At 51.0% G+C, this 12,139-nt stretch overlaps 1 protein-coding gene and 1 long non-coding RNA gene across 6 annotated transcripts; one reads left to right on the top strand and one right to left on the bottom strand.

The window, feature by feature from the left end:
- Window positions 1-425: 425 nt before the first annotated feature.
- On the bottom strand, window positions 426-8,916 carry CCDC51 (coiled-coil domain containing 51). 5 transcript variants are annotated; one of them, XM_054504776.2, is made up of 4 exons: window positions 6,641-7,373; window positions 3,321-3,640; window positions 2,144-2,308; window positions 426-1,629 (listed from the first exon to the last, which is right to left on the bottom strand). In XM_054504776.2, exons 1-4 carry the CDS (start codon window positions 6,780-6,782, stop codon window positions 874-876), a joined length of 1,383 nt encoding a protein of 460 aa, XP_054360751.1. In that variant the 5' UTR covers window positions 6,783-7,373; the 3' UTR covers window positions 426-873. The 5 variants fall into 5 exon arrangements, with proteins under 5 accessions (XP_054360751.1, XP_064452661.1, XP_045718452.1 ...); XM_045862496.3 differs by lacking the exon at window positions 6,641-7,373 and adding an exon at window positions 8,775-8,916 and having other exon boundaries at window positions 428-1,629; XM_045862498.3 differs by lacking the exon at window positions 6,641-7,373 and adding an exon at window positions 8,490-8,718 and having other exon boundaries at window positions 428-1,629.
- On the top strand, window positions 8,878-10,975 carry LOC123833840 (uncharacterized). Its single transcript, XR_006788347.3, has 4 exons — window positions 8,878-9,009; window positions 9,089-9,144; window positions 9,227-9,314; window positions 10,779-10,975. It is a non-coding gene; the product is annotated as an uncharacterized LOC123833840 (long non-coding RNA).
- Window positions 10,976-12,139: the final 1,164 nt, after the last annotated feature.

Raw genomic sequence — 12,139 nt, 5'->3', positions numbered from 1 at the left:
TCTGAAAAGGGACAGGCTGGGAGTTTCCAGGCAGTCCATCCCCAGGGCCCCCCACTGCACCTCCTACCTCTGGGAGGCCCCTCCCCTTCCTTGCCATTTAGTTCACACTGCTGATGGGCTGAGCTCTGCCCCTCCTGGTACAGGCTGTCCCTAGGCTGCGTATGGGAGGACACCTAGCTCTAGGGGCACACGGGGCTGCCCAAAGCTTTCTCTGCACAGGGACCCGGACTGGCTACCAATCTCTGTAGTTATGTCCCCAGCAATATTTATCAACCATTCCCCTGATCCCTCTTCCCTGCTCTCTTCCGATCATCCCTCCAGTGTTAGAACCAGAAGGTTCTCCCCACCCTGACAAAGAAAGTAATCCAGAAACAGGGCAGTAACCATGGTCAACAGTGGGTGTGCAGGCTATACTCCACTCACTGGAACCCCCAGGCTATCTGACAGGGGAGGGTCAGGCAAGAAGAGGCCAGGCCAGGCAATCCAAAACAAAAACCCAGGCCTCAAGGGTAAGTACATCCAACATGGTCCTGAACTGAGGATGAGACCAAGAGGAGGTGAGAGAGGAACTAAAGGGAACGATGATTACCGTAATTCCAGGCCCAACCCTCGAATCCCAAATCTCAAGTCTTCAACAAGAAAAATTCCATCTAATGTAAATTACTTTAAATAACACAAACCCAAAGACATTTTAATTGGACATTAGCACATAGTTTTGATAATTAATATAAGTGAGCATTTTCTACAAAGCAAAGTATGCCTGCTGGTGAGCCACACAGACCCGAAGGCTCGGCTCACTTCATCGTTGGGATTCTCTAACTAAATCCATAGCCACACCTATCCCCTCAGGCCCTCTGGAGGGGGGTCCAGGGGCTAGCTGGCCCTGAACAACATGTAGAGCACAGGCAGTGCGGCCACAAATGTCACAGACGTGACCAGCGTGCTATAGATGGTGTTCCTGTTGACCTGGGCTTCTAGCCTCCGCTCCATGTCCGACAGCGCCAGGATCATGCTCCCCTGCTCCAGCAAGGAGCCAGGCAGAGCCCCATCTGCTGGCTCCACCAGGCTCGGATGCACTGCAGCCTTTGCAAGCTGAACCACCTCGGCCGTTTGGCTGAAAGTCTTTTCCAAGCCATCAAGCCGCTCTCGTAAACCCTCTAGACAGGAACGGACCTGCCTGGAATGGCTGAGCTGCTCTTTCAAGGTGGCTGAAAGGACATCTGCGTCTCTGTCTCGGGTGGGGGAAGCACCTGCCTGGGCCCCAGAACTCTGCCCTGGCCCAGCTTGTATCAGGCCCCTTAGGTCCACCATGAGGTCGTGGAGGTCCCTCTGCTGGACGGAGTAGCTGGATGCCTGTTCTCGGATGGCCTCCTGGAGGCTCACAGGCCCCTTCTGTGCCTCTAAGAGCAAGGCCTTCAGCTCCTGTAGCCGCACACGGTTCACATAGGTGGAGCCAGCCACACCAATCAGGGCCCCCAGGACTGACCCAATGAGGGACCAGTTCTTGGTCCTCTCAGCTCGAGTGCGCTCCTTCTCGTGACTTCCCCGCACAGCTGCAGAGAAGAGGGAGAACTTCTCTCGCTCCGAGTCTTCAGCACGCAGATAGGTTGCACGAAGCCTCTTCTCCTCCTGCAGAAGCAAAGCTGTGTTACACAGCAGGAACGTGGCTCTGCAGCGGTAGCCACGAGCAGACGCTCCTGGGGCTCAGCCTCAGCCCGGCCCAGACCACATGCTCTGTAAACCCGTTGGGTGAATGAAGAGAGTAAGCCCGGTCGGGACAGGGAGCAAAGGAATTGGGGGGGGGGGGGTCAAGATGAGCTGTACTACCTCCTACCCAAGCAGTGCTGGGTCTGATGAGACATGCATAATGACTACAGAATGTGTCCTCTCTGGGCCAGTCCTTCCTCCACGGTGCTCTCTCCTCAGCAATCTGGGACCCAGATTATACTGCCTTGGACTTCGAACTCCAGGAGGAAGTGGGTGGATAGGCTCCGGAAGCCTGGGGCCCAGTGTACCTTCTGGTTTACCTCCCTCACCAGACCTCTGACCACAGACAAGTGAGGGTTCCCACCTTGCCCCTCCCTGACCTGCCCAGACTAGGGTACCTCCCCAGTGAGGAAAGGCTGCCTCCCAAGGTGCCTACCTGCAGCATCCGGTGCTCCAGCGTAGCCAGTTCTAGGTACTGGTTATCCTCTCTGGAGACGCGGTCCAAGCGGTCCCTCACCTCCTTCAGCTTGGCCTGGTGAACTTCCAAGTCCTCCCGAGCCTCTCGGACAAGCCCTCGAGCCACCATGAACACTTTCTCTGCCTGCAGAGAGAATGATGGAGGCTGTCTGCCCTTCTCTCCACACCCACACAGGCTCAGCTCCATTCCCAACAAGGCTGTGGCTGAGGTGAGTTGCGTCTTGGTGCAAAACGGTGGAAGAGGAGTCCCTCAGACACAAAATCCTGGCTCACCCAGCAGGCCTCAGAGTGCAACTCCAGGCCACACCCATCAGAATCCCCGGATTTATCCATTCAAGTAGAAATAATGTGCCCCTGAGAAACTGGAAAATAGCTAATGCTGTACACAAAACCCAGGCAATTCTAGTCTGATACAAACCACAAAGAGGAACCCAGGTTCCGAAGCTGTTCACGTACATTACCTTAGCTACACCTCACAACAATACCATCAGCGGCATTGCTGTGGCCTCCATGTTACAGACCCAGAACCAGAAACGCCAGCTCAGCCAAGGTCATGACCTCCAAAGGGAGGGACAGCACGGTGCCTCAAAACCTCCCGCCGAACCCCAGGTTCTTGTCACCTCACTAGCCTGGTCTGCGCTAGGCAGGAGCAGGAACAGAGATGACAGAATGCGTTTCTGTTGCCACCAAGGGCTTCACAGCTCCAGGCTGAGCTCTTTCCAGCTCAGCATAGGATGCTGCCCCAGCCCTGTGCCTCTACCTTCACCAGGGCTGTTTTAATTCCACACAGGGCTTTGAGGACGCTCTAACACTCTCACCGACCCCAAAGGGCCCACGTAGGAAGTGTCCACGGGTCTAACACAATGGATGTCGATGGCCGGGGACTGATCGGTACACAGAAACCTGTTTTTTGGGTAGGTGAGCACGGTTACACAGAGATCTTCACCCCAGGACTATCAAACCCAGGTTGTCATGTGAGAAATGAGTCAAATCCCTCTATGAATAGTATTTGTTCAAGGAAAGGCAAATGCAGGCATGGCTGGTGGTGTGTGGCTGGTGATTTATTTGGCAGGAGCCTCCAGGCCACATTTCCCGAGTCAGAAGGCAGGGCCAACCACCCCGACTTCCCTCCTCACCTCAGTCACGTTTCCCTGGGCCTCTCGAACCTCATTGAGTCCGACAAACTCTTCATATCTGTCCCACCATGTCGTGGCCGTGGAGGACGCTCGCTGCCGAATGCTGTGCCCCAGGGCTCTTCCCAGAGCTGTGAGGCGGTAGTACAGCCCCAGGGCCACCTCCTTAGGTTCTTTCTCTCTGGGCTGGCTAGGGCCGGGGCTGCAGAGGGTCCTGATCATAAAGAGGTCCCTTCCAAGGAGGCCGCTCCGCACCAACACGCGGGGCACACCCATGACATGCTGCATGGTAAACGTGGTGCGGTGTCCTGTCATCAGGAGATCTGGGGCAGGGAGCGGAAACGCAAGACAGATCAGCTCATAGCTGAGAAACACTGGGCAGGAGTCAGGTTTTAGGGCCTAGGGACAGTTCTGAACTAATGTCCATGAAAAAGTCCAAACTGAGCGCTACTCTGTTGTACCCGGAGACAGTAGCCACTGCGGTCGGGCTTCCGAGGGCGCTCCCAGACAACTCGGGGAAGAACATACTGAGGAGATCATGCCTTCTACCTCCCTCCGCGAAGCTACCAGACCCTCCCATTCCAACCCACCTTCCCCACATCCCCCAGGTCTCTGCTGTGACTTGGATGAGAATCCTGGTGCCCGGTTTTCTGATAATGCCAAAGAAAATTCTCAAACCTGAGTCGTGCCCATGCTGACAAAGCCCCACAAAGGTTCGTAAAGACTCCCCGGGAAACTGTGGAACTGAGGGGATTTCAGGGAAAGATTTCTGTAAAAGGCCATCAAAACCAACTACCCGGACTCTGAGGGCTGCTGCAGCCCTGGGCACGCAAAGTTTTGCTTATGTTCGAGGACGTAGGTCGTTCGCGTCCCAAGGCAGAAAATTCCCTCCTCAGCTGTCCTCTGAGAAGACAATTCCAGGAGAAAAAGGAAACAAAACAAAAAGCCTGGATCTCTTCACAGAGGACAGCTTTTCTTAGGTTCATACAAGCCCTTCTCCTGTGCGCTCCGAGCCCAGACTGTCCAGGCTCCCAGTACCGTGTCACAATCCTCACCTCCTGTAAGCTTTCTCCCGCCTCTCCAGCCTCAGTCGCACCCTACAGGTTAGGTTTCTTTAATCTTTCCCTTTTCAACCTTGCTTTGATGCCTGGGCCCCAACAACACCCACTTCTCATTACCTAAACAGCACAGGGAGGCTCCCATTACCCAGTCAGGCTTTGCCTGAATCCAAGAGCAGCGAGGACTTTGAGGACCCCAAGAGAGGGCCAGGTGACCCATGCTCCCCGCACACCTGGGCCAGCACTCCCTCCCCTGGCCGGCGCCCCCCTCCCCCCCAGGCCCTCAAATACTGACTTTGGCTGTCACAGTGACACCTGGTGGACAAACAACCAGGCCAGAGACAAAAGCAGTGGGAGCTGGGGACAGGAAGACGGACTGTAGGAGCTCCGGGGATGAAGAAAGGGGCTTCTGGATGTAACAGAGACCAGCTCAGACCATCCCAGCCTCTTCCCTCTTGTGCTGTGCTCGGAAAAGCTCAGGCCCTCTAGAAAACAAAGTTGCTTGGGTAGGGACATGCCTCCTGCCCAAAGCAGGTCCAAACTGAGAGCCACAGAAGGGGACATTCCTGTGACACTGGTTCCAAGCTGGTGCTGCACCTGAACTCCTGGGCCCCATCCCTAAGGCCCAAGAAAGCACACAACATCCATGACATCCAGGGGTCGAGCTAGCCTCCGAGGCCTCGATGCCAGCACCCACTGCACTGAGCTGTGACCCCACAACAATCCTGCGGGTGGACCCTGCACCAAAGCAAAGCACACAGACTTGCAGCCCCGCCAAGTATAGCCCTCTCCTTTTCAACAACATTCACCAGAAAAGTGTCCACCTCGGCTATCACTACGTTCTCAGCCCCCATGCTATCCTGATCCCACTCCACCATGAGGTTGCTCCCCCGGGGGCCCCGCAAAACTTCCACCTTGCTGGACTCAGCAGGCGCTTCTCAGATTTCTTCTCCAAATCTCTGCAGCTTTCAACACCCTGTCTTTTTTTTTTAATTTTTAATTTAATTTAATTTTTTATTTTTTTATTTTGAGAGAGAGAGAATGAGAGACAGAGAGCATGAGAGAGAGGAGGGTCAGAGGGAGAAGCAGACTCCTTGCTGAGCAGGAAGCCCAATGTGGGACTCGATCCCGGGACTCCAGGATCATGACCTGAGCCGAAGGCAGTCGCTTAACCAACTGAGCCACCCAGGCACCCCTCACTCTGTCTTTTTTAATTCACTACCCCCTCTCGGCTTCCTCCAACCTTCTCAGCCTCCTTTCCCGGCTCCTCCTCTACCAGCCACCCACTCCTGGAAGCCAGGAGGGTCACCCATCCCTGGCAGCAATGATAGCTACATCCTCCTGCATCGTCCTGGCTTCCACCCTGCTGCTCACAGCCGTTCTTCACAACCTGAGGTTCTATTAACTCATCATTTCACTTCCCTTGGTTCAAACCCCGCCCCCGCCCCCCCGACAGCTCCCATCTCACTTGCCATGAACACCAGTCCCACCAGTGGCCAACAAGCCCCGGTCCTCTTGACTGTCATCCCCTTCCTCCTCTCTGCCCCTGTCCTCCGCTACGGGTACCCGAACACACGAAACCCAACCCTGCTGCTTCCTCCGCAGCTCCAGTTGGCTCACCCTGATGTCTACGTCTTGGCTCAGATATCACCTCGTGGCAAGATCTTCCTTGACCATTCCCCTCCTGGGCCACCTGCTTTATTTGTCTCCATCAGACACATATTTGCCTTCTTTACATGTTGCCAGGCCCCTCACTAGAACATAAGCTTGGTGACAGCAGAGACTTTGCTGTGAGGAAATGACTCAAGTTGTTCCTCTATTCCAGTCCCTCCTCTCGCCCACCCAGCCCCAACTCCAGCCTGACTCTCAGCCCCTCCCCATTCAAACATCTCACAGGCCCACAGTCAGCACAGGGAAGGTGTTCCTGGCAGAGGGGGCAAAGTGGAGATGCACTTGGGGTCATCTAAAACCTGACAGGCAGCCAGTGCCGCTGGAAAACAACAGAGGAAAGGAGAGTGGGCAGAGGAGAGGCTGAAGAGGTAAACGGAGGCCACATTAAGGAGGGTCTTGAGGGCCACATTCAGAACCTTGCCCCTCCAAATCCATTCTCCCATTCTATCCAGATGACCATCTCCTACCAACTGCCCATCCCACGATCCTCCATCACCTGTACCTCTTCCTCACTCACAGCTGATGGCTTGCTTCATTTTTCACTAAGAAAATATTTAAAAATTGGAAGACAGCTTCTCTAAACTCCTACCATACCTTCCCACCTGCCAGTGTCTGTCCAGTTTCCACCTTCTCTCTTGCTCTTCCAGATGAAGAATTCATGCTCTAGGAAGATCAAGCTGTGCCCCAGGTCCCATGAGCTCCCCCACCTGACACTGCTCACTAACTGATCAGACATCCCTCCAGCAACGGCCCCACTTCTCCGCCCCTCTGTACAGCCAAACTCCTTGACAGATTGTTGGTACTCGCTGTCTCCAGTTCCTCTTCTCCCATCCTCTCTCAAACCCTCTCTGATCCGGCCCTCGCAACCACCATGCCACCGGAAATGCTCTTGTCCAGGTCATTTCCACGTTGCTAAATCCAGTGATCAGATCTCAGTCCTCCTCTTACTCAGCCTATCAGCAGCCTGGGGCTCATGCTACCTTCCTCCTCCTTGAAACGCCTTCTACACTTGGCCCCACTCATCTCCTGAACCTCTCCACAGAGAGTGCTGCAGGGCAAGGTCCTCGGACTCCACTCTCATTCAGTCCCGTGGCTTTAAAAGCCATCTACTGGAATATTATAAAATTAATTATAGTGATGGTTGAACCACACTGCGAATATACTAAGACCACTGAATTGTACACATTAAATAAGTGAATTGTATGATATATAAATTGTATCTCAATAAAACCATTACCTATTTTAAAGGTAATCTCTACACCCAACCTGGGGCTCAAACTCACGACCCCGAGATCAAGGGTCACACGTTCCATTGACTGAGCCAGCCAAGTGCCACCACCCTCCACCCCACCCCCAAAACCATTACTTTAAAAAACTATCAACCATACTCTGATTTTTCCAGCCCAGACGTCTCCAGTAGATTCCAGGTTCATTTACCCAACTGCTCAATCCACATCTCTGCTTAGAAGATTAATGGGGATCGTAACTTCCCTTCCCAACTTGCCTTTTCCACAGCCTTCTCCATCTTGGTTGATGGAAACTTCAAGTCCAAATCAGACCAAAACCCTCAAATCACCCGACATCCTTCTCTCCCATCTCATATCCAATCCATCAGCAAATGCTACTTCCTTTCTAAAACCAAAATCCCTCCTCCTCTTATCCCTGCCACTGCTACCACCTTGTCCCAGTGACTAACAATGTCTCCCTGCTTCTACTCTAGCCCCTACAGTCTACGGTCAACAGAGCAGCCAGTGGTCCTTTCAAAACACAGGCCAAGCCATGCCGCTCTCTGCTCAAACTCTCCAGTGGTTCCTCATTTCTCTCAATGTAAAAGCCAAAATTCTTTCCATGGTCTACAGGACATCCACCTCCTGGCTCTCATTCTTCTCACTCTGCTCCAATCATATGGACCTTATTCCTCCCCCCACCCCCCGAGCTTTATTGACGTATAAATGATATATATCACTGTGTAAGTTTAAGATACACACGTGATAACTTGATACACTTGATAGAGGTATATATCACTAAACGTGTACCACAATAAGGTTAGCTACCACATCGTTCAGGTAATTACCATGCATGCACTTTCTTGATGTTGCTGGAACACACTAGGCTATCCCCACACCAGCGGCTTGCTATTTGCACCGCTTGCTCCCTTCTCTTTTCCAAGTCCTGCTCAAATGTCATTGCCATGCACTCCCATCCCAGCACTCTACCCACTTTGCTTTATTTTTCTCCACGCACTTATCACATGACCTGCGATATGTATTTCACTTATTTACTTTGCTTATGGGCTGTCTCACCCACTAGAATCTCAGCTTTGCCTGGGTAGGCACTGTTTTGTTCACTGCTGCAACCTCAGTGCCTATAATACTATCTACATATAGTACATACTCAACAAAAAAGTACTAAATGAATAAACAGATTTTGCAAAAAGTCATACCCCGGCTCTATTATAAAATCCAAACTCCTTCTGGCGGCCTCCAAAACTTTAGGACCAGGTGATCTAGCCCCCGTCCATATTTCTGTCACCTCCCTCCTATCTCCCTCCACCCATGCGTGCTTTCCTCGGTTCCAGGAACGCGCTGAACTTCAAGGCCTCCGCACGCGCCTTTCGTTCTACCCTCAGTGCTTTTCCCATGCACGGTCCCAGGCCTAGCGCCTTCCGGTTAAGCACCCCTCCTGGCTTCCGGACCCTCCCCCGGCAAGCCAACCCCCCACCTCGTACCTGGCGCTCCAATGCGGGAACTGCAACCCAAACAGAGCGCCCGCCACTCAGTAGATCTCTGACCCTTTAACGCCCGCCCCCGGAGTTGCTTCCGGCAGCGGGAGCGCAACTTCCTGACTAGGAGCCAATCAGAGGGCCCGCGTGGAAATATAGGCGCAGGGGGTGGGAAAGGGAGCTCCGCTTCCGGCGGCAGGGTCTGGGGAAGGGGCGGCAGGCGCCATGTCCGGCCGCGAAGGTGAGTGTGCGGGGATGGCCGGGCGGAGAGGGACAGGACTCGGCGGGGACTGAACTGAGCATGATTGTGTCGCCCACAGGTGGCAAGAAGAAGCCCCTGAAGCAGCCCAAGAAGCAGGCCAAGGAGATGGACGAGGTGAGGGCGAGCGCGGAGGCGTGGGCGGGTGCGGAGGGTCTGGGAAATTTGCCTGGCGTGAACCCCGTCTGCCTCTCCCTAGGAAGATAAGGCATTCAAGCAGAAACAGAAAGAGGAGCAGAAGAAACTCGAGGAGCTAAAAGCGAAGGCCGCGGGGAAGGGCCCCCTGGGTAAGTGAGGGCCGAGTAGAGCGAGCTCAAGCCGGGCAAACATTCTGAGCATCAGTCTGGTCCATTTCCTGCCTCGTTGGTGAGGTCCTCGCGTCCGCTACGGCGGACAGCCCCCGCCAGGCTTGGATTCGCAGCAGCGGGAGGGGAGGGAGCCAGACCAGCTTTGGAAATGAAATCTCTTTTCTCCCAGACAGTCTGGTCTTCCCTTCTTTAGGGAAGCGGCAGAAATGGAAACACCAAAATTCATATATCTTAGACACAAATTCGTAGAGTTAAGTTTCCAAATATTGTCCACAATTTCTTGCCCCAAATTCGTATTTCACCAATTTTTTGCTTCTAACATTTCTTAACCGCTCATATTGTTAATTCTAGTAAATTCTTTTGCATCCTGAGTCTTCACTTCTGGGTGCGCCTAAAGATGGAGTCCAGGTTCCTTAATGTGTTATTGCGCTATATGGTCTTTTAACCTAATCCTCCCACTATTCTGCCTTTTTCTTTATGTAGGAAGAATTGCTTATATATCAAAAGATCTTTCAAGCCCAACAGACCAAATATTTTTCTGTGCTTCTTAAATGCTGTTTACGTTCCTCAAACCAGTGAACAATTTCTTCTATAGTTATTTGTGCCCTATGGGATCACTGTGAGCCACACTGGGGCTGGTGGAGGCTAGAATGTGGGAGTGTCGTCCAGGGCTTTCCAGGGCTTCCCAGGGCTTCTATCCCAGTGGGTTTGATTTGATTCACAGTGCTGAGATTCTAGTTATTGAGATTCCCTTTTGGATCATGAGGTATTTTGTACCTTTCTTTAATCTGTGATTGTGCATAGGGACCAGGTCAGTCTTTAGTGAAATCTTATACTACCTGTTTTTCATTGAAGACCTCGTTTTTGAAAGGTTCATTTTGTCAGACATTTAGGATCTTCATTACTGCATTGGGCATATTTAATTTTGTAACTGTTTCTTAAGTATCTACTGTGTGCCAAATATATGGTCAAATGTAAATTGAATAAAATAAAGATACTGAGTAACCACACCCCAGGATCATAATGTAGCAATGTGTGATGTGGCAGTTGAGAGTGTGGACTTGGATGTCAGACTACCCAAGATGGAATCTTGGCTTTGTCTCAGACCATCTTTGAACAACATCTCACTAAGATTTCATTATCTGGAAAATGGGTTGATGGGAAATGAGAATTAAATGAACCAGTGTGTGAAATACTCAACAATGTAGATCTAGGCCAGTGCACAGCCATTATTCATGCTTCTGCCTCATCTTCATTCAGATATTACCCAGCTTAGACTATTGGTAAAGCCCTGTGCATGCTTGTATCAAAAAGAATGCCCCGCACAAGAGCTGAGCCTTTTTAGGATCCATATCAGACCCCTGGCACTTCTACCATAAGGAGTATATTTTTCCCATCCAGGTACTAATATTCCTTAGCTGAGACATTTTTTTCCTTTTGCAGCCACAGGTGGAATTAAGAAATCTGGCAAAAAGTAAGCTGTTCCTGTGCCCGAGGCAATGATGATCCTTAATTCCATTCCTGTTTAAACATCTGGATTCCCTGTCATAGCTGTTAGTCTGTTGCTACCTATAGCTGGAATGAAGTGTTGTCTTAGATTCTGTTGTACATTTAAGAATAAACTTTTGTAAAAAAGATAATCATACAGTGGCTCATATTTTCTTTATTTCTTGTTACTCAGTCACTTCTACCTTAGTTGTGAGGTCAGAGTGAACCTAGCCCAGAATCCTGCCAATGTGTGCTCTTCAGTCTTTGTTCTATCCTGAACTCTGTGACCTGGAATTAAACCAATTCATTTGAAATGGCTATTGTTTTTGTAACATTGTATACCCGATGGAATACATTACATGAGGTTAATGGAAGAATTTGTACTTTGGGGGAGAAAAAAAGGTCTATGAAGCAATTCCTGTTGTCAGGGAATTTCTCTGTTATGGGAGAGGAGCAACACTAATACATACAATATGCATTATAAAGGGAATAAAACTGGGGAAAGGAGAAAGATTCCTGAAAGTTTCTAAGAACCAAGCTTACTCTGAAACCTCCAGGTCTGCATTTATACTAGGGCTTCAGAAAGGTCCTTGCTAGGTTCCCATGTCTTAAACCCCACATTTGACCCATCAGCAAGATTAAATCTGGCCTCTGCATACTTCCTCCAGGATCACCCCCACCCACCCCTCCCCCATTCTGACCTAAAATCCCTCACTCAGGTTATTGCAATCACATCCACATTTGTCTTCCTGCCCCCTACCCTTGCTCCCCTACAGTCTAACCTTCACTCGGGATGCAGAGTGTCCTTGCTAAACCACAAAGTTATACTTTGTCTCTTCTTGGCTCAGAATTTAGTGGCTTCTTAGGGCAAAAGTAAGAGTCCCCACAATGACCCATCAGGCCTTAAGGGATCTGGATGCCACTCCCTACCTTCTGATACCATTCATCCCCTGATCATCTTGAGCCACAATGGTCTACATTGCAAGCAAGCTGACTCACTGTTTTTACCAACTCTTCCTTCTGCCGGTCACTTCTCTATACTGGAGACTACCTCCCTTTAGAAGAATTCAAACATCACAGCAGTGAGCTCTTCCCTTACCACTGTATATAGTGGTAGTCCCAGTTGTCTGCTACCCTTTTTGATTTTTTTCTCTTTATATTTGTTGATCACATTTGACTCCAGGAGGAGTAAACTGGAGGAGGCAGAGGCTAAGTGTATATATATTGAAACAATTCTGAGGCACAAGTCGATTTCCCCTCCAGGCCCTTGCTATCACTGGAAATTATGCTAATAATGCTAAGCTTTCTCTGATCAT

This window comes from Mirounga angustirostris, unplaced genomic scaffold (genome assembly GCF_029215605.1).
Source record: "Mirounga angustirostris isolate CCGP_5_RB_7025 unplaced genomic scaffold, mMirAng1.0.hap1 SCAF_1, whole genome shotgun sequence".
In the NCBI taxonomy this organism is placed as follows: Eukaryota; Metazoa; Chordata; class Mammalia; order Carnivora; family Phocidae; genus Mirounga; species Mirounga angustirostris.
Note: the sequence above shows the minus strand (reverse complement) of the source record. Positions and strands in the feature narration are given on the sequence as shown.